Genomic DNA, 27,647 nt, shown 5'->3' with positions numbered 1-27,647 from the left:
CGTAATCTTCTTAAGAGTGGAAGTTATTGATTTTGTTTACTAATCAATTGAATTAATTCACCGGTCCAATACAATATGGATACTCAAGTTTCATTTTCCATAGTATAAATAATTTGTTACATGCACCCTTATGAAAATCGAGAGTTCACTGCAAATTTACCAGTTCATTTGTACATGCAAATGAGCTTTGCTGCAAATTGCACATTGTAGCCTAAGGTTTGCCAGAGATTCATCACTACCAGCAAAGAGCTGCAAACTTCTGGAAAACATCTGCAGCGAATCAAAAGCTAATTTGCATGTGAAAATAATGAGCTGCAAATCTGCTGCAATGGCAAGTTTAGACTTTTTGTAAGGACAGTTTAAAGGAATATTCCAGGTTCAATACAAGTTAAGCTCAATCGACAACATTTGTAGCATAATGTTGATTACAACAAAAATGTATTTCGACTCGTCCCTCCTTTCCATTAATAAAAAGATAATAATTTGAGGTTATAATGAGGCACTTACAATAGAAGTGTATTTGGCCAATTTTTGGAGGGTTTAAATGGCAGAAATATGAAGCTTTTTTTTCTTTTTTAAAAAGCACAAATATTTCTGTTAACTCATTAGTTGAGCTGTAAAGATGTAGTTTTTAGGGTTTTATGGTTTGTTGACATTACATTGTCATGGCAACGAAGTTGTAAAATTGGCTTTAACTTTACACAGGAAAGGTTAGCAAGCAATTTTATCACACTAAAACCATGTTCACACACATATTGTTGAAGTCGTATGGTTATACTTTTGAAACACTGAGTATTTTAACATTTACAAATTGGCCCCCATTCACACTTCCATTTTATGTGCCTCACTGTCAACCAGCTTTTTGCTTCTTTTAAAAACAAAAGTAGGGACAAGTCTAAGTACATTTTTGTGGTAATCAATATTGTCACAGACGCTGTTGTTTGAGCTTACATTTACATTTATGCATTTGGCAGACGCTTTTATCCAAAGTGACTTACAGTGCACTTATTACAGGGACAATCCCCCCGGAGCAACCTGGAGTTAAGTGCCTTGCTCAAGGACACAATGGTGGTGGCTGTGGGGATCGAACCAGCAACCTTCTGATTAACAGTTATGTGCTTTAGTCCACTACGCCACCTCCACTCCAGCTTAACTTGTATTGAACTCGGAATATTCATTTAAATTGAATGTTACTGTTAAAGTGCATTACAGCAAAAAAGCAACCATAAAACACACATGGAAAAGTTAATCACATTTCATTTTCATTATATGGCAAAGAGATGTCAAAAATGTATTTTCATGTTTCATTGAAAAAAAGAAAGCAATCTCAGTTTGGAATGACCTGAGGGTGAGTAAGAGAGCTCAAATTAAATTTTTGGGTGAACAATTGCTTTAGGGTAGCATTGAAATAGTAAATTGAAGTGTTCTATTCATTGTATTCAAATCAATATACTGCATATGTTAAATTCATATTCAACATTATATATATATATAAAAAAAACTTCAAGTATTATTTAAAACCCTTCAAACTCTACTAATCAACAGGTACAGTATTACTATCAGATAGATCTTACACATTGAGATTCTAGTGTCTAAGGGGCCGTTCATTCCGAATACGTTTTTGAGAAAAAAAAAAAAAGCTAGATAGTGCCACACTTTAAAAAATTGTCTTGACACGGTGTTTAAAAAAAGTAGTGCTCCAGTGCAAGACGCTGCAAAAATAATAAACGAGACGAGCTCACTGGTCAAAAATGTCTTTATATTGCATTTTTACATTGAAAAACTATAGAAAACCAGTGCAGACGGACGGCAAATGTGTTTCAATAAAAGGAAATTAACGATCGGGACACTAAGGATTCATTCTGTTTGGTTTCCAGGTTTTAAATGGATTAAATGAAGCAGCTCTGGCTCTTGACAGCTGCCTGTTGTCTTTATTAAAAAAAAACAGCCCTCAGTGGACACCTTAAACACTCCTCAGAGACTATAACAAGAGGCAATCTACATTTCTTTTTCAACCTGCCCCCCCATTACCATGTGCAAATCTGAAGAACATTCAAGTCCAGACAGAGTGTCTCTGACATTAGGCAGTGCCTGGACCATCCATCACGCTAAGAGGGCAGGAATACAACAGTAATAACTGCTATCAAGCTGAAGGAGCCAAGCAAGGTCAAATTCAACCAAAGCCGTTGAGATGCATTTGTATGTCTTCAGAAGACTTGGAATATGATGCAGGAGTCGCATGGACTACTTTTATGATCATTTTGGGTGCTTTTCTAAGCTTTAAAGTGAGTCACTATTAACTACAGTTGTATTGAAAAGATGGACCAGGATATTCATTTTCTCTTTTTGGATTCTGAATAATAAAGAAAATCATACAGATTTGGAATGACATCAGAGTGAGTGAATAATACCTCTACGGATTTTTGACCATATTTAATATATATCTTATTACACATATACATACACACACACACACACACACACACACACACACATACATACACATATATAAATACATACACACATATATAAATACATACACATATACATATATATATATATATATATATATATATATATATATATATATATATATATATATATATATATATATATATATATATGCTCTGTTATCTTAAAAAAATATATATTAATAATAATAATTCAATCAGAGGAACTATCATTGCAACAAGCAGATAATTGTCCACAAACCAAGGTTATTAAAATACAAATATTTATGATAAGCTCATAGCATATATAAAATCTAAAGCTTCTAGTCTCTATCTTTCAGAAAGACCACAGAAACAATAGCAATAACTCACTCTTTAGACTGGATACCATTTGCTCTCATGGATGGGTAGAGACTGAGCCCTTTGCGCTCCTCCACTGTGATTGGTCCTCCAAACTGGTCCATAATGACTCCTGCATGCACAGCTGCTTTACACAGAACTGATGTCTGAAATAAAAAGTGGAGGCAACACTTAGACACAATAACAAAGGGACAAAGAGAGAGAGAGGACAAAGAATAGAGCATAAACAAAAGCCCAGCAAGACTAACATTTTCATGCATCCACAACATTCTTTCGATTCCAGCATTAAAATAAAAATGACTGTAGAAGCTACAGACCTTCACAAACAAAGTACTATAGTATACTATGGTACATTTTATGATAATACTATGGTACTGTGATATTTAAGATAGTAATAATTATCATATTTAAGTACTACGCACTGAAAAAAAGCTTTACATTTACATGATTTAATCATGTACATTGTTTCCACATGAATCAATTAAGTTGCATCAACATATTTTTTCCTATTGGTTTAGCTCGTTAATTATTTGTCAGGAATCATAATTTGTTCACATAATTTCAAAAATAGGTAATAAAGCCTATTTTAAGATGACCCAATTAAGGTAAAAAGCCTCCAAGTCATTTTATTTATGTCCCTAACATGATTCATTTCCTCACTTCTACATTAAGTCAGAAATGTGACACACAAATTAGTATGTTGTAAGGTTATGCTAGTTAGCCAACTTCTAGCTAGCAATAGCATACATTAACATGCTTAATGCTAAGTATTTTTATGGCACTCCAGGTACTTCAAATAAAAAACATTAATAAAATGCAATAATAAATGTTAACAACAATAAAAAAGAAGGTAATACCATGGTCATTTTTGGCACTTTTGTGTTAGTGTAAGGATTTGATTGGATTGTGCAAACCCAATGGACAGACCAACAAACAAGTCAACACTGGATTCAAACACTTCATTCCTGCCATTTTATCCAAGAGGTCATTTCACAAATGACAGTTGTGAAATGTTGCGAGCACACTCTCGGCTGCTATAATATGCTGCTGGAGCCATGCTAGCATAGGCATTCAATTCAATTTGTTCTGGCATTTCATAATTGCAGAGAAAGGCCTCTATTGACCATAACTATGCATTTTTTTTTTCTTACAACATAGATTAATTTAACATTTCTGAGAGAGAAGGGCTTTATAATTTCATTTGAAGGTAACAATTACAGCAGCCAGTAGAAATGCTTAGCATTCCTCAGCTACCACCACTAATGCTAGTGCTTTGTCAGAGTAAATGCCTTCACATGGGCAACCCTTTAAAAATGGATTTTTAACAGGCTGGGTCAGGTAACATAGCCATGACAGGACAAATGGTCTTTCAACACAATGATTTCCTTAAATGTCATTTAAAACTTTATTACAATTTGAGTGTACAATGAATAACTCCCAAAGGTATAGTTCATGCAATAATGCAGCTTTAAACTTGAAGTGTCAAGATGCGTCACAGCAAACATCATTGGTTCTCGCGTCTCAAACAATCAAGACACACTAAGTTCAAATATGTGGTAGTGTGAATGAGATTTGAGAAAAGCTTTGGCAGAGGGGAAGATTTTAGTAAATAACAACTTAAAGAGAGGTCTTTTCCTCAAACAAAACTGTTGACTTCAGAAGACTTGGAATATGGCATTCAAGTTGTACAAACTACTTTTATAGTACTGCATTTTGTTGTTTTTGGAGCTTGCAGGACCTGGTCTCCGTCAGCTTTTGTTGTATGGAAAATAATTTTTTTTTAAATATCTCCTTGTGGGTTCCACAGAAAGTCATGTGGGTTTGGAGCGACATGACTGTGTATTTATGATGCTAGAATTGTTGATTTTTCAGTTGAACTACTCTTAAGCTATAACGCAAGTAGGAGTAGCTAAAACAAAGAACTGCTACAGACTTAATACAGATCAAGTAATTAATTGCAGAAAAGTTTACAATTCATGTCTGGACTGTGGCAAAGGAAAGCGTTTATGGTCTATGGGGTGGTTTGGTGTATTGCACTGAGCCCATCATTAGCTACATGTGAATGATTACACCGACGAGATAACAGAAGATGTATTTTGTCTAATTATCAGCAGAAATAGCTGCTCTGCATTCAGACTGAGATGCTTCATTAACCTGAACATGTCTCCTCCAGTCAGGACCATAAATACAGCTCTAATATATCTGCCCTACCTGAAGTCTCTGTCTTTCTGTCTACTTCTAATTTATGACTTTGCAACAACTTAACTAGATTGAGATTTTCTGAAGAAACAAGCTCAACAAGCTGTACACTTTGAGCTATCATACATTACTTTGTAGCACACATGGTGCAGGACGAGCTATGCATCAACGTTAAAAGGAATGTTCCAGGTTCAGTATAACTTAAGCTCAATCAACAGCATTTGTGGCATAATGATGATTACCACAAAGAATTTCAACTCATCCCTCATTCATTAAAAAAAAAAAAAAAAAAAAGAGGCAAAAATCATGGTTACAGTAAGGCACTAACAATGGAAGTGAATGGGGCCAGTCCATAAACATTCCAATGGAAGTGAATGGAGCCAAAAATATTAAATAACACATAGTTTCAGAAGTATAGCGAAAAGACGCCAACATCGTCCTTGTTAATATGACTTTAGTGTGATAAAATCAGGTATTTTCTGTCATTACAGCTTTTATATTACAGTGTTTATGCCATTACATCGTCATGACAATGAAGTTGTAATATTGGATATAACTAAACACAGATGAGGTTAGAAAGCCATTTTCTGATACTAAAATCATGTTAACACGTATAATGTTTATGTCTTGTTTATACCTTTGAAATGCTTCATTCAAATGTTTATGGACTGGCCCCTTTTTCTTCCATTGTAAGTGCCTTACCGTAACCACAATTTTGTGGACTTAAAAATGGAAAATAAATGAGGGAGTTTGTGATATTCAATTCTTTGTGGTAATCAACATTACGCAACAAATACTGTTGATTAAGCTTAACTTGAGCTGAATCCAGGACATTCAAAGTTTTTCTGTCTATTTGTTTACTTGAGTACTTATTTGTTTATTAACTGGCTCTACTGGATCACTGTCATTCAGACTTAGCTACTTATGCAAAGGTCCTCATAAAGACGGTTAAGAATGAGGATGTCAAGTTTGCATAATGACTAGTTACACAATTGCATAGTTCACTAGATTGAGTAGACAAAACAGTCAAATCTTATCACTCATCTTTCCAACTGTAAATGCATAAACTTTACATAAGAATAACTGTAATCCCAACTAATGCATATTATTTCCCATTACCTGACTGCAGAAGGCAATAATGCTGAATTATAATGCTTTTATATATTTGAGGGCCATTCTGAGAAAAGACCGTCTCTAAATATCTAAATACACTGATCAGCCACAACATTAAAACCACTGACAGGAAGTGAATAACATTTATTATCTCATTACAATGGCACCTGTCAAGGGATGGGATATATTAGGCAGCAAGTGAACAGTCAGTTCTTGAATTTCATGTGTTGGAAGCATGAAAAACGGGACCTGAGAAACTTTGACAAGGGCCAAATTGTGATGGCTAGATGACTGGGTCAGAGCATCTCCAAAACGACAGGTCTTGTCGGGTGTTCCCGTTATGCAGTCGTCAGTACCTATGGAAAATAGTGAACCGGCGACAGGGTAATGGCTCATTGATGCACATGGGTAGCGAAGGCTAGCCCGTCTGGTCCGAGCCCAGAGAAGAGCTACCGTAGCACAAATAGCTGAAAACCTTAATGCTGGCCATGATAGAAAGGTGCCAGAACACACAGTGCATCACAGCTTGCTGTGTATGGGTCTGCGTAGCCGCAAAACAGTCAAAGTGCCCATGCTGACCCCTGTCCACCACCACAGAAAGCGCATACAATGGGCATGTGAGTGTCAGAACTGGACCATAGAGCAATGGAAGAAGGTGGCCTGGTCTGAAGAATCACATTTTCTTTTAGATCATGTGGACAGCCAGGTGCATGTGCGTCATTCACCTGGGGAAGAGATGGTAGCAGGATGTGGCAGTGTGATGCTCTGGGCAATGTTCTGCTGGGAAACCTTAGGTCATGGCATTCATGTGAATACTGTGACATGTACCACCTACCTAAAGATTGTTGCAGACCACGTACACCCCTTCATGGCAACTGTATTCCCTGATGGCAGTGGACTCTTTCTTCAGGATAATGCGCCTTGCCATACTGCAAAAATTGTTCAGGGTTTGTTTGAGGAACATGGCAAAGAGTTCAAGGTGTTGACTTGGCCTCCAAATTCCCCAGATCTCAATCTGATTGAGCATCTATGGGATGTGCTGGATCCATGGAGGCCCCACTTTGCAATTTACAGGACTTGAAGTATCTGCTGCTAATGTCTTGGTGCTAGATACCTCAGGACACCTTCAGAAGTCTTGTGGAGTCCATGCCTCAAGGGGGACCTACTTGATATTAGGCAGGTGGTTTTAATGTTGTGGCTTATTGGTGTACAGTATATTCTCAAAATATATAATCTCCTCACTCAACAATCTTTTGAAATACATTATAAGAAGCAATGGGTTATAACAAGATTTGTGACACCATGCCTCACTCTTTGGGAATTCCGTTTCATTTGTTTGCATGAAGGAGACTAGAACAAACTGTGAAAGCTGGTTTCATTCACGAGTGTACTGAGGTATTGACAAACCAAGAGCTGAGATTAAGAAGGCAAAATAATGAATACATTTGTGTGTGAATGGCTTTGGTGGGCAGATCCACACCCTTACTGCAGAGGCATTATCTGTCTTTAATCCCAGAGTCCTCTGCTCCACCTGATCTGCACAAAAGCCAATGAGAGGTAATCAATCGCTCTGCCCCTCTCTAAAGCCCTCCACGCTCGCATATCAAAGCAGACAGCAGTGGGGGTGGAAATGTGTCCCCTTGCCTTTTATAAGTTAAGGCCATGTTGTGTGTGTTGAGCCTGAAGCTGTTGTCTTGAACCTGTTGTCATTGTTGTGCATGCACACAAACAAAATCTGTGATCCATTATATAGGTTAGACATAGTTCCCTCCACATCACTTGCATGTGTGTGGAAATGTATCATGAATAAAATACAATACTGACAGACAGTCACGTTCTGGAAGACTGAATACTGATACCATCTTTTACAAGATTCAGAACCTGCATGATGCAGTCAATGTAGATCAACAGCACATTACACAGACATGGATGTCAATTGAGGCCTCTGTTTCAATATGGAATACAACATGGTGAATTAAAAAGACAGAAAGTTCGAAACAGAGGCCATTCTACTTACAGCCTGTTGAATCAGCGGTTTCTTAATTTTTTATGCTGTTTTGTCGATTTCCATGTTATTTACTGAAAAAAAACATTGATAGCAAATATTTCCATTTATATTGTTACTTTTTAAACACATTATTCAAGCCATTTCTTTATATTATATATTTTCAGTATTTTGTATATTTATCTATATTCTGTTAATTTTTTGTTTTAAACTATTGCTTAACTTTAATTATTTTAGTTGTAAACTAAAACAAACTATTATCTTTGTTTTTAGATCATAACTACCTAAGCTTTAGTTATGCATTATCGCTAAACTATTATTGTTTTAGATGTAAACTACTAAAATTATGATCTGTATGTTTAGATCATCTACATTATTTGTAGTTATACGCTATTGCTAAACTGTAATTGATTTAGTTGTAAACTATTACAAAAACTGCAAACTATGTTTTTAGATCACAGCTATGTAATTGTTAATTCATTTAGTTGTAAACTATTACAAACTGTACGATTCTAGATCATAACTACATAATTTTTCATAAACTATTATTATTGTAGTTATAACTTTATTATAGCACAATCTTTATATTTCTTGTACATACCAATTCCTGTATATTACATAATAGTCACATCACATTTCTCTGTATGTATTGCCAATTACACTAACAATTACTTTTTAGTTACAAACTAATACTATAACTACGAACTTTATTTTTATTGTATATAGCAATTTCTGAAAATCACTGATTCCCAACTGGCGGTACACATACCCAGGGGGTACATAAGCAGGTTCCAGTTGGTGTGTGAAAATAATTAGATTTTGCCATGTTGAAACAAACAAAATCACTTTTATGGCTTCAAGTAGTAATAATAATAAAATTAAGAATGGGTAAAAAAAATATATATATATATATTTTTTCAATTAATTGCTATCTTCATTTGAACAATCCCGATATCGATCTTTTAATCTATGGGAAGTTTGCCATGGATCTTTTCATTGCATGTTGAGAGTTTTAATTTGTCCCGTGTGCAATGTGTGTCCAATAATTTGATCCACACAATCCATTTGTCACTGAACAATGCCTCTTTATTATACCATTTCTGCTCTATACAGTTTGTTGATCAAAAAAAAAAATTAACATTAATTCTAATCAAACATTACAAGGATGTGCGAAACAAACCATGCACATTCTCTCTACATGTGCTCACTGTTCTTAACTGCCGCTGATAGTCTTAAAGAGACAGTACCGTTTTAGCTGCATTAATACCGTTTTACATATCAGTGCAAAAACGTATAAAGAGTACAAATTATGCATGTAAACAATAAACATGTAATAAAACATGCTTGCATGTTTATAATATGTACATGCAATACAATTTAATATATGCAATTTCATCATTTATTGAGGGAATGCATGGAATGTTTACACTTTTACAAAGCTAAAATGTGACCAAAGCAATGAAAAACTAATGATGAAAAACAATTTGTAAAATTAATATTTTGTAATGTACAAAGATAGAAGGTCCCCTGTATAATTAACAGCATAGCTAAGAAATAATTGTTTTATATTTAAGGAAAATGGACATTATAAATAAAATACACCTGAAATATAATTGATTATCATAATTAATAATAATCATTGTTTGTGGTTGTGCTTCGATCGAGGGGTACTTCAGCCTTGGTAATGGTGAAATATATAGATTTCAATATCCATACTGTATATTGTAAATTCTTAATTAAAAACGATCACTAAACCATTAATATTGCAGTTAAGCTATCAGATATTTTTGCTGCTGCAGTACAACAATTTCCCTTCCCACAGTGATCAATAAAATGTACACTTCTCTTGGTTTTTAAGAGGTTGAGATGTGCATTTGAAACAAAAAGATTAATGATTCAGTTCAAAACACCCTTTCAATTTTTCACATATAATCAATGCAACCAGAATTTGATGTGACACATATAAATGACTGACCAGTTTAGCTTTCACAAACAGGAAGAAATTTGGCCACAAAGCTACAGCACTCAGAAACGGCTCTTAACTTCTTAAGTTAGGCCATAGCTCAAAGCTCAAGCACATGATTCATAACACACAAAAACATGAAATTAGCTGTTACAACTCAGCCAATCCATCTTGTAACCCAAAGATTCAACCCCAATTTACCATAGAGGTATGCACAATTACATAAACACCTTCCATTTATACTTTACTGCACACTAAGTGACCAGGGAGAACAATGGAGCTAGCACAAATGGTCTGTCACTGCATGTCCTCAGGCCCCCCACCACCCCCCCATACACAGATTTTGCTTCGCTCCCTCAGCTACGCACAAGCCCTGTCACAACAAATGCATGGCAGACAATGGGACAAGCCATTAGCACATTCCTCCCCGACTTCTAGCCTGCTTAAACATTCTAAGTGAAGACCCCAGAGGCTTAAGCACCTGTGGGAAAATCTGCTTAGAGAAGCGGCTATCCCTGGCCGCAGAGACACGGCAGCATCCGAAACCTGTTAGGGAAGCATCCTGCCAAGAATCTGTGTCAAAGCACGTTGGCCTCGGTAATATATCTAATCACAGAAATTTCGATCTGGACTGAATTATTTTCTCCAAGGACCCCGCAGATTTACAAAAGAAAAAGGACAATTTGCTCCATTTATTTACAGAGGTTGTTTTACAGAGAAATGTTCAATTTGGACAGGATTAAAATCATAAAGTATGTCTGTAAAACATGAATGTACCCAACCTCCTGAGGGTAAACTAATCTCATTCAAAGTATGCCAGACGCACCTGAGCAAAACAATGGGACACTACTCACATGTCTGTAGCCAAGAGAAATGTCTCCAGACACGTCTCCCATCACTGCGGCGCATCCAGCTGGACAATACTTCCTACATGAAAAAAACAACAAAGCAACATATCTGATTACAGCGTGTCACTTAATTATAGCTGGCATATCTGGAAAGACAATGACAAAAATTGAATGTTTTCCGAGTACAGCGGAGAAAAAAATACTAAGGTTATAACCATTTGTGATGGAATGAGATACAAGCTCTGTTTCAAAAAGCTTAAGAGAGCTGCCTTTCAATATGCTGCTTACATATGCAGCTGCATTCACACAGAATGTGTGAATGCATCCATCAGCACATTTTTTCATCTTTTTCAAAAGTTCCATTTAAACATGCGCAAGATGGTAGGGTTGGGCGATATGGCTACAAACGTACGTCCTTGGTATCATTAGCCCCACGTGTGCACAGAGCGGCACGTCACCCATTGCCTCTGAAGACATTCAGTTTAAAAACCTGTCTCAGGAAACTTGTGCACTGTTCTATTCATTGCGCCACATTTACCATATTTAAGAGCAAGGGCGCGTTCAGTCAATACAGTGGTGGAAAGAGTTTTTTTAAATGTACTGCTACTGAAGAAATAAAGTAGTACTGAGAATTATTATGACTCAAGTAAGAGTAAATAAGCAGTTTCCCGAAAAACTACTCAATTGCGTTACAAGATACTTTTTGAAAATTATATTATATACGCTTCCATTTTTAAAACACAAAAATAGTTTTGTTCTTGAAAGAAACTGATCCTTCCTTTCACCAATGATGCATTAAATTGATCAAAAATACTGCCAAAACCATTAATTGCTAATTATTATTACAGTTTGAAATAATTGTTTTAAGTGGTATTTATTCAATTTTTTCTTTCCTGTGATGCAAACATATACTGTGTCACCTATTCCTTACAAAAGCATTCTAAAGTGCTAATTTGGAACTCAAGAAAATGTTATTATTAGAACAATTGAAAATGTTTGCGCTACCATGCGTAAATCACAATACAGTGCCCCCCCCCACCCCCCATTGTATTGAGTTCTTACATGTTGCTTTACACTTGCAAGTCAAATGTTTGTTTGAAATATAGGCAAAAAGAACCACATTTCTCCTGAAATTCTATTTTCATTGTGACTGAAAAACATTCCCATGTCAGGTTTATTCTCATTCATGTATGTCCAAGTATTTTGGCATTTAAGTTAACATAATGTACTAAAGTGGTAAAAGTACCACTTTTGGCCTCTAGGCTTTTCAGACAGATAAACAGCAGCACAAGGAAGGGAAGTACAGTACAGCATAGTGAGCGAGAGTGTTATCCGCTAGGACAGTTTATTTTTAACAAGAGAGGCGAATGAATATGGAATTTAAAGTGGGAGTACAGTACCGAACTAATGCGAATTGATAGAAGTGGAGAGCTGTTCGCAATGGTACGAGAAACCGAAAAATTGTTCAGTGAAAAGTCAAAAGAAGATCGCAATGTATGTAATTGTAACTATATCAGATATTATTAATAAAACATGGGACCCGTTGCGTGGGCATTTTTTGACCCATATTTTGAATTTTGGGGATATTTTTGTCAATTTCTGTGGCATTTTTGCCCCCAGTCCCCATTAATGTTCGACACTATTGGCATTGTATCTTTCTAAGTTATTTAAAAAGTTTGTTTTAGAAATATAGTATTAAGTAAACAAGATATCCCCACATATGTCAAAGTACATTGTGTTAATGTTTGACACAGTTAAAACGTTGCAAGAAGACACAGACGGCAGATTATGCAAGCTGCTGTGCTCATGATGCTGTGCCCTGCGGGCTTCCGTCATGCCGCGCACAGCGCGTTTCAGTTTATAAACAGATTTAGCGCTTATAACTTGCTGATTTCTTGTTCCCCAAAAATTCGGAAATATTATGCATTGTTTTTGAACTTTGTAATTGTGGTGAAAAATAATTGTAGTGAAGTTGAATCTATTTTATATTTTTAAATCAACTCAAATAAAATTACATTATTTATTTATACTTAAAAAAGTAGAAAAATGCACTCAAGTACTATAACGAGAGTAGTTGTTATTTGTTACTTTCCTCCTCTGAGTCTGAATTCTGAACAAGTTTTGCATACATCCACGCCATTTATTAATTGCTTTTCTTTGACCGTTGGTTCGCATTTTGCTGATTTTTCAGCATCTCATGCAGGAGAGCAACATTTTTGGATACAGCGTCAAATTAAAAAGAACTTCAACTTTTAAAAACGCATGTTACACTGTATCTAACTTTTTTAGCACAAGAACATTCATCAGACTTTTTTTCCACACTGGTATGTCCCGACAAAGGCTTACAGGCAAATACACACTTTCAGTCTCGCAAACACACACTAACCTGTACTTTGAAGCTGGGAAATGACTGCCTCTGTCCAAGCATGTCAGCAGCTCTGTGGAGGAAAGCAAGAGGCCACAGAATGAGGGTAAAAATGGAGAAGTGTCTCCAATAGGAAACAAGGCCCCTGACTCAACAACAACAAGATCAACAGGACATAAGCACCACAATAGAATGACAGACTGTTGAAAGCATGGGATGAACAAACACATCCCACTCAAAGCCCACTCACAACAAAGACCAACGTGACAAGGTGGAAATGAAGTCACAGGCACAAAAAGAGAGAGTTTAAAGGGGTCATATCATGAGGAATCAAAGTTTCCATCATCTTTTATGATAAAATAGCTTGATGTACTATGAAAACATCCTGTTATGTCCTACATAGTCCAAAAAAACCTGACTTAAACAATGCTCAAAAATGCCTTGTACGGAACCCCCCCAACTTTCTGATGCCAAATAAATATATTATCTAAAGACAGTCCTTGATTACACGTCAAAAATGCCTAGAAACTTATAAGAAACTCATACCATTTCAAAACACCAAAGCTCGAGCTGTTTCTGGTTATACAGCACCGGCTGCTCTGCCTATCCTTCTGAAAGATTCAAACACTATGTTGTGGCCGGTCCAGCTCGAACCGCTCCGAACGGGATTCGAACCGGGGTCTCTGGAATGGGAGGCGGGCACGCTAACGAGGAGGCTAAAGGATACAGCCTCTAGCATCAGTCGAGTGTTTACACACTGCAAAGTTACCTACCAGCTGGCTACCGTTACAATTAGCAAAGAGGCACTGAAGGTAATTTTAGTCAGATCTTTACTGTTTATTTGAAGATTAGTTTATGAATCTGTAGGGTTGCCTGCATTTTGTGCAGTGAAAAGAGTTAAAAGTGTGTCATTACGTTTTATAAAACCAAGCTCTGCCTTACGCTCTTTGGTCAACACCATCTTGGATGGTGATGTTAAATGATGCTTCTTGCTGAGGTCAGGGTTGATTTGTCTTCTAAATTGTGTGATTTGAGCTAGAGAATATGAAATGACCCCTTTAAGAAAACATCCAAGAGTATCAATCAAGAGAAATTAAGAACATTGGATTCCTTAGAGCTGAAGCTGCACGAGGTGCTGCCTGAAAGGATTTTGTGGGTTGTAGTTCAGTTACGTTATGTTACCTTTGTTGTTTTCGGTGGAGTATGAGAGCAGGAATCCTCTACCAGAGATGTGCTGGCTGCTACGGAAGCGGATAGTTAGTTCACTGAAGTTGGTGTGTATCTGGGTAGGCTTGGGCATCGGACCACCACAGTACTCCCAGAATACTAGATGAGACAGAAAAAGTCAAAATTTCACTTACATTAGAAATTAGATTCATTTTGAGGCATTCGCATCAAGGTGTAGGACAGGTTCCAAGATAGTTGCACTTATTCAAACAACTTTTACATCTTGAAATGTAAAAAAAATTTGCATTGGTTGCTAAATAAAATGCAGTTTCTGGCTAGTTGGCCAGTAACATTTTAGCAAGTGCAATCTTAAGGCCTTTGCACACCAAACACAAATCTTCAGTGCAATTTCTCGTCAATCTTACAAGAGTTCTCTTATATCTTTAATATTATATAGAGCTAGACATTTAGGATTGTCATATGCTTGTCCTTTGACCAAGTGAATTGGTCATTCACAATTCAAAATGTACTTTTCCGGAGAGAAAAAAGGAATTTTTTCAACTGTGGTGTAAACATAATTGTTTTCAGAAGCAATATTCTCATTAATTAATATTCTTATTCAGTCACTTGTTTCCCAGCAAGACGTCATACAATCATGCACCAACTTACATTTATGTTATTGTTCTTGGCAAACCAAATACTTAAACAGGTCATTAGTTAACCCAAAAATGTTTATTCTGTCATGAATGCTAAACCTCATGTTTTTCCAAGCCCACAGAGGGTGGCAAAAAGTCAGCCCCAGTCACAATTCGGTTTCATTCTTTCATCTTTGAGTCTGTCTTGTGTACATCTATAACTGTCTGGTTTGGTTCAGCAAACTACAACAGACAATCAGGACTACTGAGAGGATTATTGGTGCCCCCCTGCTAACTCTCCAAGACCTGTAAGTCTCCCGAGTGAAGAAACGTGCAGGTAGAATCACTCTGGACCCCACACAACCTGTCAACTCCCTTTTTGAACTGTTGCCCTCTGGCCAGCATTACAGAGCACTCGGCGCCAGGACAACCAGGCACAAGAACAGTTTTTACCCTCAGGCCATTTACCACATGAACAATTAAACTGCCTTCAGGACTCCCATACTGCAATAATGTATAAATATATCATGTACATATGTAAATTCACTCATTTTTAAATCACATTTAACCACATGCCCATGTACATACGCCGTTCTATGATATATATCCTATATTTTTGCGTTTCTATTTATACTCTTACCTTGTTTTATATTCTGTGTCTCACTGTAATGTTCTGTGCGCACTTGCTTGTTTCTCCTATCGCCAAACAAATTTCCTTGAGTACACTCATTCTGATCTTTTTTTCCATACAATGAAAGTGAACGGTGACTGAGACTAACATTCTGCCTAACATCTATTATATGACAGCATTTTATTTTAGGTCAATGCAAGACTAAATGTCATGACTAATGTAAACATTAACAGATGAAATGGAAAGAAATTGGTACTTTTATTCACCAAAGTGGCATTCAACTGATCACAATGTATAGTCAGGACATTAATAATGTGAAAAATTACTATCACAATTTGAAAATAATGTTCAGAACTTCTTAAAGTACTTCATAGAGTTCTCATCAAAAAATCATCCAAGTGCAGCAATGACAGCTTTGCAGATCCTCGGCATTCTAGCTGTCAGTTTGTCCAGATACTCAGGTGACACCTTTGTATGAAATCTTCAGTTTTTTTATTTTTGGCAATTTCAAGCATTGTATAGCCTTTACTCCTCAAAATACTGATTGACTGATAGGTTTCTAGAGAAAGTTGGTTCTTTTTATTTTGCCATGTTTGACCCAATTAGACATGCCAGTCTATTGCACACTGTGGCAACTCAAAACAAACACAAAGACAATGTTAAGCTTCATTTAAAGAACCAAATCGCTATCAACTGTGTTTATATAATAGCAAGTGAATTTCTAGTACCAAATTAGCAATTTAACATGATTACTCAAGGGGAGTGATGGCTGATGGAAATGGAGTCTGTTTAGATTTGATCAAAAATGACTTTTTCCAAATGGTGCTGTTTTTTTACATCAGTAATGTCCTTAGTCTGACTATACATTGTGATCAGTTGAATGCCACTTTGGTGAATTAAAGTACCAACTTCCTTTCGAAAAAGTATATATATATTAAAGATAGATAACAGGATGATGTTTTAAATATATATATTATTCATATATTATTTTATTATGTCAGTCAGTACATAGGTACTTGTATTATTCAAAAGGTAGGAAAAAAACCTATATATGTTAGATGTAGCTCTAGAGAGAGATGGAGATGAGAGATGTAACATGCGTTTAAGGTTGAAGTTGTCTGTTTTAAGTGTTACTCTTCACCCAGCAGAGTAGTTCAGTGGTTCATAAGGCATTTTTTGCTATTAGTGCCTTTCTTGTGAAAGGTGCTGTAATATGAGCCGCACGATGTGATGAGGCAAAATCAGATAACTCTAATATCAGGTGTTGCACTATTTATCTGTTTCATGTGACATCACTGTATGACCACGGCGCAAGGTTTGTGACCAAAATTCCATTTACCTTTAATGTGCTGAGCTGTGGGATGTTTTTTTCTTTTTTTACAAATCATGAAAAGCTGATACTGCCGTTTAATTACCAGAGCCAAAATTACATTTTTCTATTCAATAAGATGTTAGTGACAAGGCTTAATTTCGCCAAAGACAAGCAGCGATGAAAGTGAAGAGCAGGGATAAATACATTTACATTTATGCATTTGGCAGACGCTTTTATCCAAAGCGACTTACTCCAGGGACAATCCCCCTGGAGCAACCTGGAGTTAAGTGCCTAGCTCAAGGACACAATAGTGGTGGCTGTGGGGATCGAACCAGTGACTTTCTGATTACCAGATATGTGCTTTAGACCACTACACCACCACTCCATTGTGGAGTCCATAAATACATTGTGGGTCTTTGCACATTTATTCAGTCAGTTATCTTTCCACGTGTGAATTATGTTAATAACACCATTCATTCAGATACATTTAAACTGGAAATTCACATAGGATGATGTTATTCATAAGTGTATAAATGTATATGATAATTGTAACACATTATAATACATTTTAAAAAGCACTACAATGTGAATATATAGTATATATTTAATGCGCATATGCTTATGTTAGTCAATAAACAACACATCATAAACATATTATTCTTATTCACTAATATGCCTCTGTTGCTTTCTTTGTGTTCTTCATCAGTTAAAAGCAGCTCTTACATTCATACAGACAGAATAATCAAAGACGTTTTGTAATATTTTGATCAAATCAGAGAAGAAAACAACACAAACATGTGTAACACAAACAGGTGATGTACTGGTAGGCAAGTTCACTCGCCGGTCACACATCAGACTCTCAGCCATAAGGAGGTAAATCATGGATAAAATATTTAAATGTCTGCGGAAGTAAAATTTGGCAATATTTGTGCTGACATCAGACCTGTATACACCTTTCCTGGGACTTCGCATGGATCAAAAGCATTTTTTTTTTTTATTGATATCGTTGCACGGGTGTTATTCCATTCACCACCATTGTTTCCTTCCGCTGATGATCACTAATATGGCGGCAGTGGGGAAGAAGTGATATCACTGAAACAGGACAATTGTCTGCATCACTGTTCATAAACAGGAGGGAAAGTTTAATAATTGTGTCGCTTGATTGCAGAGGTCGCTCTTTTTATATAGGTGTAATCAAATTTGCATGTCAAATTAGCAGGTTAAAGTTTAGCAAAAATGTGACCATGCATTGCAACTAAGAGCTCACTCTAAACTCATGTGTTCAATGAGGAATGCTGCGAGAGAAGCGTCCCCCATTATTCCATTTCTGTTATTCACATGTCTGTCAAACCTGTTCGGTTTATATCCTAGTTGTTAAATCTTATGTTCATACATATTTTACACGTTAAGTTTGCTGAAAATAAAAGCAGTTGAAAGTGAGAGGACGTTTCATTTTTGCCGAGTTTAGATCTTCAGCTCATGGTAAAAGTTCTCAATAGCAAAACCTATTCTGCAAAAAAGGTGTAGCTGTGATAATTTATTACACAGTGACACCAAAAACTATCCTGAAAAATTTAGGAGACTTCTGCTAAAAGAAGGGTAAAACTTGGAATGCAAACCACATAGATGAGTGTTTGATACGTTCTAATGATTATCAGAGCATTTTGAACTTCATAAACAACCAAATGTACCAAAGGGTCAAAACACTGAGAAGTGCACCAGCACAAAGCTTAAGTCATCCAGTATCTCTCAACCACCGTTTTGAGACACTCAGTGAGGAATTCCAGCCACGCCGCGGCTGGATGCTTTGATCAGTGGATGTGGTTGAGGCTCGACTCTGACACCACGATGGAGTTTGTGGTTAAATGGTTGGCAAGGGGGGAACCAGACATAGTGCGAGAATTTCATGCCCTCAATGGTTTTTGGTGCCATATGTTCAATCCATAGCTTGTCAACACGATGGTTCTGGATTTAATAAAGACCCACCACACGTATTACCTAAATCTCTTCCCAGCCTTTTAATAAAGGCAGTAAAATATTTTGTCCAAAGTTAATTATTTGTGGGAACAAGACAAAAAAGGGCAGCTTGTGTTATCTGTCAATGTTTGGGAAAATGAAAAATGACCCTAGGTTTTGGTGTAAATCTGTGATACCTGACAGGGCTGAAAGATGATAGCCTCACAAATCAAGCCCTGGTCACATATGCAGAGCACCATTATTGCTAATTTAAGTGATATGTTGTTGACTATTATTATTATTATTATTGTTATTCACTTTCTTCAAGAAACTCAATCTTCTTCAAAGCAATGCAACAAAGACAAAAAAAAAATTTGATATATATTTTTGTTCAATTTAGTTGCAAGATACCATTCATTTTTCATTCACACAGTTATTTTTTGAAACCATTCAACTTAAATATTATTAGAATTTGTAATCAAATAATAATATATTATAATAGAAATATATCGCAATCATGCACCTTTAACTTTTAAACACTCAGGCTTTTATTTTGACATTCTGAACTCTCCAGGAATTCCTGTAAGCGTGTCTGTTTATAGGCAAGTTCACAGTAGTTTATTCAGTTTCTTATTCAAATTCTGATCAAATGCACCTCAAGTGCCATTCTAAATGCATATTATAAGTGAACTGAACTATTAAGCATCTACATCTGAGATGTTGTTCAGCAGTAGCGCTCAAATATTGCACAGCGCTTTAAGGCTAAAAATAGCTGCGAGAGTGTGTGTAAACAGAGCAGCGGCACTCACTGATGCGCTGGGGCTGCACGGGTATTTTATATAATTACTTATACCAACTAATTACACATTACCAACTAATAGATAATGAAATCCGTTGTCGAAGATTTTAATTTTCGATAATTATCAATTTTATCGATTAGTTGTAGCAGCCCTACTATCAGTTGACACTTTATATAATTGATATATATCGTCATATCCCCATAAACTTAAATCACATCATTTAGAAGATGGACGATCTATCAATGTAGGAATCAAACTCACTAAGACTACCAACAATTCTACACATCATGGACGGACGGCAAGGTACTGTAAGTAATGTAGCTAGTTTGATAGCTAGCGAGATGTCGAAAACTAGACAGATAGATACTGTGAAGAGATACTGAGCTGGATAGCTAGACAGCTAGATACTGTAAATAGCTAGCAAGATAGAAAGCGACAGCTAGCTTTTTTCAATGTCTTATGTACACAACCCCATAAAAGCCATATTATTAGGGTCAAATGAATCCAAAACAAGCCAGATTAAATAGGACTTCCTGAAGACCATTTAGTTGACTACTCGTTCAGGCAAGCCATTGCCAAGCTGATCCCTAATATACATATTCTATGGTTCAATCCTTCATATGAATTTAAAAATAAACAGCAAAGATGACAGTTTATAATGAAACATACCAGAAGTGGGTGATAACAAGTGACAACATCCTTTAGGAAATGAGGAACTCATGTAAAGCCAAGGAGGGACTGACAGCATGTTGTATTTCACCATAAACTCTTCAATATGTGTCTGCCAAATGCATAAATGTAAATATCCTCCTACACACAGGTCTCTGTAGTTTCCTCCTGCTTTACAATAACTTTATCAATCAGTGACTGTGCCAGCTCATGGTAAGGCTTGGATCTAAAGCAGGTTAATCAGGTTTACTCACAGTAATGTTATCTGGAGGAGAGTAGAGTGACTAAAGACCATATGATCAATTAGATCACAATCCAATTGCAAAAGAGATCACAACTTGATGAGCTAATTGTTGTACACAAAGTGTTACATTTGGAAGATTTTATATCTTTTCCAATTCTTTTATACTGTTATAAAGTTCCAAATTCTATTCTTTTAAATATTAAAACACTTTTAAGAGAAACATAAAGGGGTTTAGTTGTAATCATAATGGAGAATTGCTTATATCTGAGAAAGCAACAACTATACCTAATATTAATGCACAACACCAAATAAGTTAATTATTTAGTCAGCTTACCATTGTCCGCTTCATAGGTTCCTATCATAACCTTTAAATAGTCCGTCTCACAGTCCTTTTTCTCTATGTTCAGGTCTCCAAACTTGAGGATGATTGTGAGGCCGATGGGTACACGGATCCGCCATTCACACCAGGAGTTGTTGGGATAAGTTCCAGGGTAGTTCTTGGAGGAGAGGACACCACTCTCTTGGCCCAGGACATAATGACCACAACCATCATCTAAAGAAAAAACAGATCAGTATAACATATGACACCTTGTAGTAATACACCATGGTGAATTCAATTCCAAACTCACAAGCATGTACAATGGAATTAGGGGGAAGTGTTGGGAAAAGTAATTTTGTTTAGTGTCACTAGTTGAACAGAAATTAGTACTTAACCTTTTTAAAGATGAGGTTGTTCCCCAATTTTGCATTGCTATAAGCCATAGTCCTGTTGAACTCCTCTAAATATCAAAACAGTTAAAACTCTTTTGCAACAAGAGCTCGCATGGCAACAAGCTAATGCATGCCAACACAACGTAAACCAAATAATATTATGTCAGACAAAAGCCAGCGAAAAGTTTAATTAAATCACTGTTTCAACACGTACATGCCTCTGGCTCCTAAGACAAGTCAAAACACAACAAACATGCTGTCTCTACTGAAGCAGACCTGAATTTGAGTTTTGTAATTAGATGCAAAAGGAAGACTTATGCACTCATGATGAAACAAGACAGGATCCTGATTAGAGAGGAAATGTGACTTTCCTCACACATGCTCACAAATGTGGGGTGTTAGAAACCATCAGCTGCTGGCCACAGGCCATGCCGATGAGCCCAATGTTAAGGGCTCCCACGCAGGGGGGTTAGTGAAAGTTTATGTGCATTTGTGCATACATGTTTTAGAGTCTCACACTTGTAACTTGTAAAAGTGTGGCAACTTTTAAAATAAATACTGGTGATCAGATTGTATCATCTGTTCACAATTTTAAAATATCTGTGATTGGTTTTTATATATTTTGAGAGAATTAAGAGTAAATATTGTATGAATAAGTGTTCATTTAATTTGACAAAAACCTTATTGGTCGACTATTAGCTACTGCGTGCGTGTCCAGTAAAAATAAAAATTTCCATCAAATAGTCGTTTTTAAATCTGCATGTAAAAATGGGGTTTAAACTTCTTGAATTAAGAGCAATGGTTCATTGACAGATGAATAGGCAGGCCTTCACTGTTTTCCAAAACACATCAGGACAGATTAGCATTTACACAACAAATGTGGCACAATCATTTTAAAATAAATCTGAATGCAGTTTGAGTGATCGGATCATGTTGCATCGATATTGAAAATCTGTCCAATAAAGTATAAATATAATTAAAAAATATAATAATAACTTAAACAAAAACTAATATAAATAGTTTTTTTTCTATTAAATTTGGGCAATTCAAACAATGTAATGAATATTCCTTTCAAAATCTGCTGGAGGAAAAAAAATAAAAATTTTGAATGAGAGAAAATATAAATTCTCAAATGTATTTTTGCCGTATTCTAATCCCGTAATCTAATTTAGTGCCAGATGATGGCAAATAAATCTAAAGCAGGCAGAATACGCAGTTGAATTTCCAATATCATCTGATAAATATAAAATATTTACCAATAACAATAAAAGTATAAATATTGGCCGTTAACCAACATGGTGCTGATATACAGTACTGTGCAAAAGTCTTTGGCACATAAGATGTTTCACAAAAACATTTGTCTTAAGATGGTTATTTATATTTTCAGCTTTAGTGTGTCAATAGGAAATATACATTTTAAACTCCTGGACATTCATTTTGCAAATACTATAGAATAGAAGATCAGGGAGCTCTAACAGCTAGCATGGCACCCACAGAGCCCCCCACTGAACATAGAGTCAGTCTGGGATTACATGAAGAGTCAGAAACAGTTGAGACAGCCTAAATAGATCTCCAAGAAGCTTGGAACTTCCTATCTGCTAACAACCAAGACAAACTGTGTCCAGGTGTACCTAGGAGAATTGCTGCTGTTTTTTAAGGCAAAGGTGGTCACACCAAATATTGGTGTAGCTTTTTTTATGTTTACTGGACTTTGTATGACGTTAATTGATAACTGAAAACTATTCATGACATTATTTTTGAAGACATCCTCACTATGCAACATTTTTCACAAGTGCCAAAAACTTTTGCACAGTACTGTATCATGCATCCCTAGTATCGGATTGCACAAAACTAATGTTAATACCAGGTGTACACAGGGTCTAATATGCTATGGCCCTGTTATGCCACTGTCTCCCACGGTAAAGGCACTCACACCTGTGACAGCAGCACCAATTCTTCCTTTCCTACCAGACAGCTGGGTCACCAACAGCCCTGCAAGAACATGCCGCTGATGTATGCACATAACAGCGCCAGAGACCAGAGACGTTTGTGGCATTGAAGGCATTCTTAAAATGACATTATGAAGAATGAATGGATTAACACCATAAATAGCTCTGTACTGCCCTACAAAGGCAAAACGCCGTAACATCATGTTTGGTCAAAAATGAGTTAATGTCATTTTTGGGGTATTCAAGACCTCCTTTATCATGTGAATAAATATCGTGAGTCAATTTGATTGTTTTAACGAGAAATTAAAGGGCTATGACAACCGTAACATCCAAAACCATACGAGAAACCACAGCAGAACGCCGTAACAGTTGTTACGGCTCTTAGCCTTTGTTCCGGCACGCTTAAGTTGAGTTAAAGGTGTTCTGACTTTGTTTCGCCTGGCATCAAGAGAGATGTTACGGTGCCGCTGTGATGTTACTGTACTCTGGCTTTGTCATACTGTCAAAGATTACCGCTCTTTTATTGTCACCAAACCGCGTAACATACACACGACACATCTTTGAAATAAAGTGTAGACTGCTGACTGCTTGTTTGTATTATTACTCTGTGATAGCGATGTGATAGGGCGATGGTTCAGATCTGTCAATGTCAGTGACAGCCCGGAGCTAGCTAAATTTAATCGGTGTCACGTAAATTAGCGCTAACGTTGACGCTGACACTCGCCTCACATCAGATGCTGAAAACCAAATGTTAAATACAGAGGCATCCTACCTTTCCATGCAATCCGATATAATCCATAGAAGATATAATCCATAGCAATGCACGTCATCTGCTGTATCCACAACAATCCATACGTGTTTGAGCCATATTTCCTTCTTGCAGGTGTTCACGTCAGATTTTACAGCTGGTTATCAGCTAGCGTCCGTACAAAGTAGGCTAACCTAAATAGTAAAAGTAATTCCAACTTTTTTCGGTATACTCTGTCTATATTATCTCAGAATTAAAAAGTAGTAATCCAAGTCAAGTTCGTTGACTGACCATCTTGAGCAGTTTGGACTTCAAAGTTTAACCCTTTAATTGTCACCCCTCCCCTTTTTTCAGCATAGACATGAAAATCACTATCCAAACTTAAATGGTTGTATTTCAAGAATGCTTTGTCATATATACCTATGGACAAGTTGTGTTCCAAATTTTAGGTTGATATCTCAAAAAATTAGCTTTCAGTAAGATTTTATTTGGGCTAGTAAAAAACTTGGAATGAGCAGTCTCTAATCTCTAATGTATTGGTCTAATGTTTAATTAATTATTACACTATATCTTGCATTTAAATACATATACCTTTGTATTCAATTATAATAAAATTATCTTTATTGTGAAAATATGTATTGTATTTATTCATACTGTACATACTGTACTGCAAAGTAACTTATCTGTTATACTGTTTAACTGTGTTAGTGTTGCCGCACTATCCTGATCATTATAGCACTAAATAGGACAACCAAAGGTCTTCTATATAATTTAAAACAAATACCATGATGACTAGACCTTGGTTAGAACATAGTGGAACATTAGCATGGCAGGGTGCACTAACCATTGAAACTAAGCTTTCTATGACCTTAGGTAGTATTACGTCAGTGCTACATTTTAGCAGACACACAGTGTCCTTTGTGGTAGTGGCTGAACACCAGATGTAGGGCTGGGTTTGTGCCAAATTGCTGCATGGAAATGTAAACTGAAGGTCCCACCTTAAGGCAGGTGGAAGGGAAATGATATCACACGTTAATCACGAACATACAAACAAACAAACAATGGCCTATTGAATGGACACTAAGCTAAAACAACATTTCAAAAATAATTGTGTATTTATCACAAATGTCAAAGCTTGAAGATAGCAGCAGTCACAAGAAACTTTTTTACCCAAATATTTAGATGTTTAGATTTCACTCTCCAGTGATTATGTAGTATAGTGGTGGAGTATTCAGCCGCGAGATCCTTTTACTGCACGTTGGGAGTAAAAGTTGTTCCATGTGCCATTATATGTCTCTTTTAATACCCTTTCTGTTCATTACAGTCAGTTGTTGATCAAAAACAACAAAAAAGAAACATTTAATTCTAATCATGCATAACAAGGATGAGATAAAGGCATTCGAGTCCTCTCTTGTTAACATGCACTCACTTGCAGACGCTCTTTACAGAAATGCCAGATTTCTTAAAGAGACAGTACCATTTCTTAGCATATGTTCAACAAATCAATGTAAATACTTGTAAATAGTACATTTATGCAATTAAACGATAAAGATTTAACAAAATATAACATTTGCAATACCATATTATATTTATTGACTGAATACATGGATTTGTTCATTTAAAAGCTTAAAAGTGACCAGAATGATGAAAAACTAATAAAATATATTATTATTTATTACTTATTGTACCTACTAAGAAGGTCCCCAGTATAATTAACAGTAAGAGCTAGCAGCGAATTTCATTCAGAGGTAAACAAAGCGGACATTATAACTAAAATATACCCATTTGAGTCAATATTGAATCGAAAACGAATGAATCGGAATCAAATTGGGAAATCTGTATCAATACCCAGACCTAATGCAGAATGACAGCCTTGGTCCCCATTCACTTTCACATAAAGGAGATGCAATGAAAGTGAATGGTGACTGAGACTTCCATGTATGTCACAGAAGAAATTAAGTCAAATGCGTTTGGAACAACATGAGCGAATAAATGTTTTGGGGTTAACTATCCCTGTTAAAAATAGCTTTAAGCAAAAATTGCTTGTTTTTCTCCATTCATTCTGATAGAGAACACAGCACAGCTCCAAAACTATGCTCAGGAACACCTGGCCATCATTTGCCTCAGGGTGGCAAACAAAATATTCACAACACTGAGAGGTCTGCATGTAGAGACAATGCAACTGTCTCCTAATATCAGTTCACACTGGTTGAAGCCATTCAAACAATCCCACATATGCTGCATTGCAACAATAATGCCACCAAGCGATACTAGCAGGACAGTTTCTCATAACAGAAAACAAAGAATACAGCAGCTGTCTTAGCGATGGTAACAACACTGTAAGCTTGATGAAGCACAATGTCTGATAAAAGTTGCTGGTTCAAACCCCATTAGGCGATAGATCCATCAGCTACAAACATTGTGTCCTTGATCAAGACACTTACTTCCAGGTTAGATGGACTCCCCTATAAGATGTGCACTGTTAGCTGCTCATGGGCTAAATGACTAATTAGTAGTATAGGAACATCTCAACAGAAGATCAGCTCATGTTACATGGTCAAAGTACCAGCTAATCAGTATTGGGCACATTTCTGAGCACTTTGGCAATACAGTCCCACTGAGTGGTGGTATTCCAGGGGAAGCTGGACTACCACATGAACATGCCTGCATGTTGTGTCAACTGCTGTCTGGTGTGTTTGTAGACTACAGTCAGCACACTATCTTACCAGCCAGAGTTGACACTAAACATCTTTTCAAGCACTAAATCTATACCGAATTTTAAGGAAATCAACTTGAGGTTCTTAAAAAAAGATAAATGTTAAAGGTTGGAAGCAAAGCTTGAGATTACAGGAGCAACATGCAACATTGTTGTTCACAAATACTTGAATCATATAGGTAAAAGGTAAGCAAAAATACAAACACAGAATTAATTGAAATTATTGTAGCAAAGTTTGCAACATTTTAACTCCCCATTGGCGACGGCTGCTGTAAGTGTACTTCCAATGATACTAAAGTATCGATTAATGTTACATATTAACTTAAAAAATCCACAAACAATAACCTTAACCGCCTAAAAAAGCAGATCTTCAAACATCAGACCCAAACCCTTTTGTTCGCTTACCCGGTTTCTCGGCGAACACAAGCGGGTGAATTGTTGAGCAGATGAAAATAAGTCCATGCAGGAAAATAAGTCTAGACATCTCCACTTAAAACCTCTTTGAAATAAGAGAGAAACGTGAAGGCGCATTGGAGAAGCCTCACGGGAGCATGTTTCCCGGGGAAAAACTCGTGTACGTGTGTGTGTGGATCCTCAGCCCACACTCCCCAAGCGACTTGAATGAACTCTTCCGTGTTTTCCCCACAGGCGGCACCAAGCGGTCACTAGACCAGTTTGACGGGTCTGGCTTGTGTCAGGCAGGCGGTTTCTGTATTATCAGATACGGTCTGACAGAGTATTCTGAGTGTAATATACTCAGAGTCGGGAGGGTTATTTTTGAAATGTATTATACTTCAGATTACAGA

General features: G+C 36.4%; 1 protein-coding gene across 1 annotated transcript in view; it reads right to left on the bottom strand.

Annotated features, from left to right (window-relative positions):
- LOC127622146 (discoidin, CUB and LCCL domain-containing protein 1-like) overlaps nucleotides 1-27,435 on the bottom strand; it is a 43,104-nt gene extending 15,669 nt beyond the window's left edge. The window contains exons 1-6 of the mRNA XM_052096104.1: nucleotides 27,247-27,435; nucleotides 21,052-21,270; nucleotides 14,486-14,629; nucleotides 13,325-13,376; nucleotides 10,945-11,017; nucleotides 2,823-2,956 (exon numbers count right to left, since the gene is read on the bottom strand). Coding sequence (XP_051952064.1) covers nucleotides 2,823-2,956; nucleotides 10,945-11,017; nucleotides 13,325-13,376; nucleotides 14,486-14,629; nucleotides 21,052-21,270; nucleotides 27,247-27,325 — 701 coding nt within the window. The 5' untranslated portion in view covers nucleotides 27,326-27,435. The remainder of the gene's footprint in view (nucleotides 1-2,822; nucleotides 2,957-10,944; nucleotides 11,018-13,324; nucleotides 13,377-14,485; nucleotides 14,630-21,051; nucleotides 21,271-27,246) is intronic.
- Between the last annotated feature and the right edge of the window lie 212 nt (nucleotides 27,436-27,647).

Source organism: Xyrauchen texanus, chromosome 28, assembly GCF_025860055.1.
Source record: "Xyrauchen texanus isolate HMW12.3.18 chromosome 28, RBS_HiC_50CHRs, whole genome shotgun sequence".
Lineage (NCBI taxonomy): Eukaryota > Metazoa > Chordata > Actinopteri > Cypriniformes > Catostomidae > Xyrauchen > Xyrauchen texanus.
Note: the sequence above shows the minus strand (reverse complement) of the source record. Positions and strands in the feature narration are given on the sequence as shown.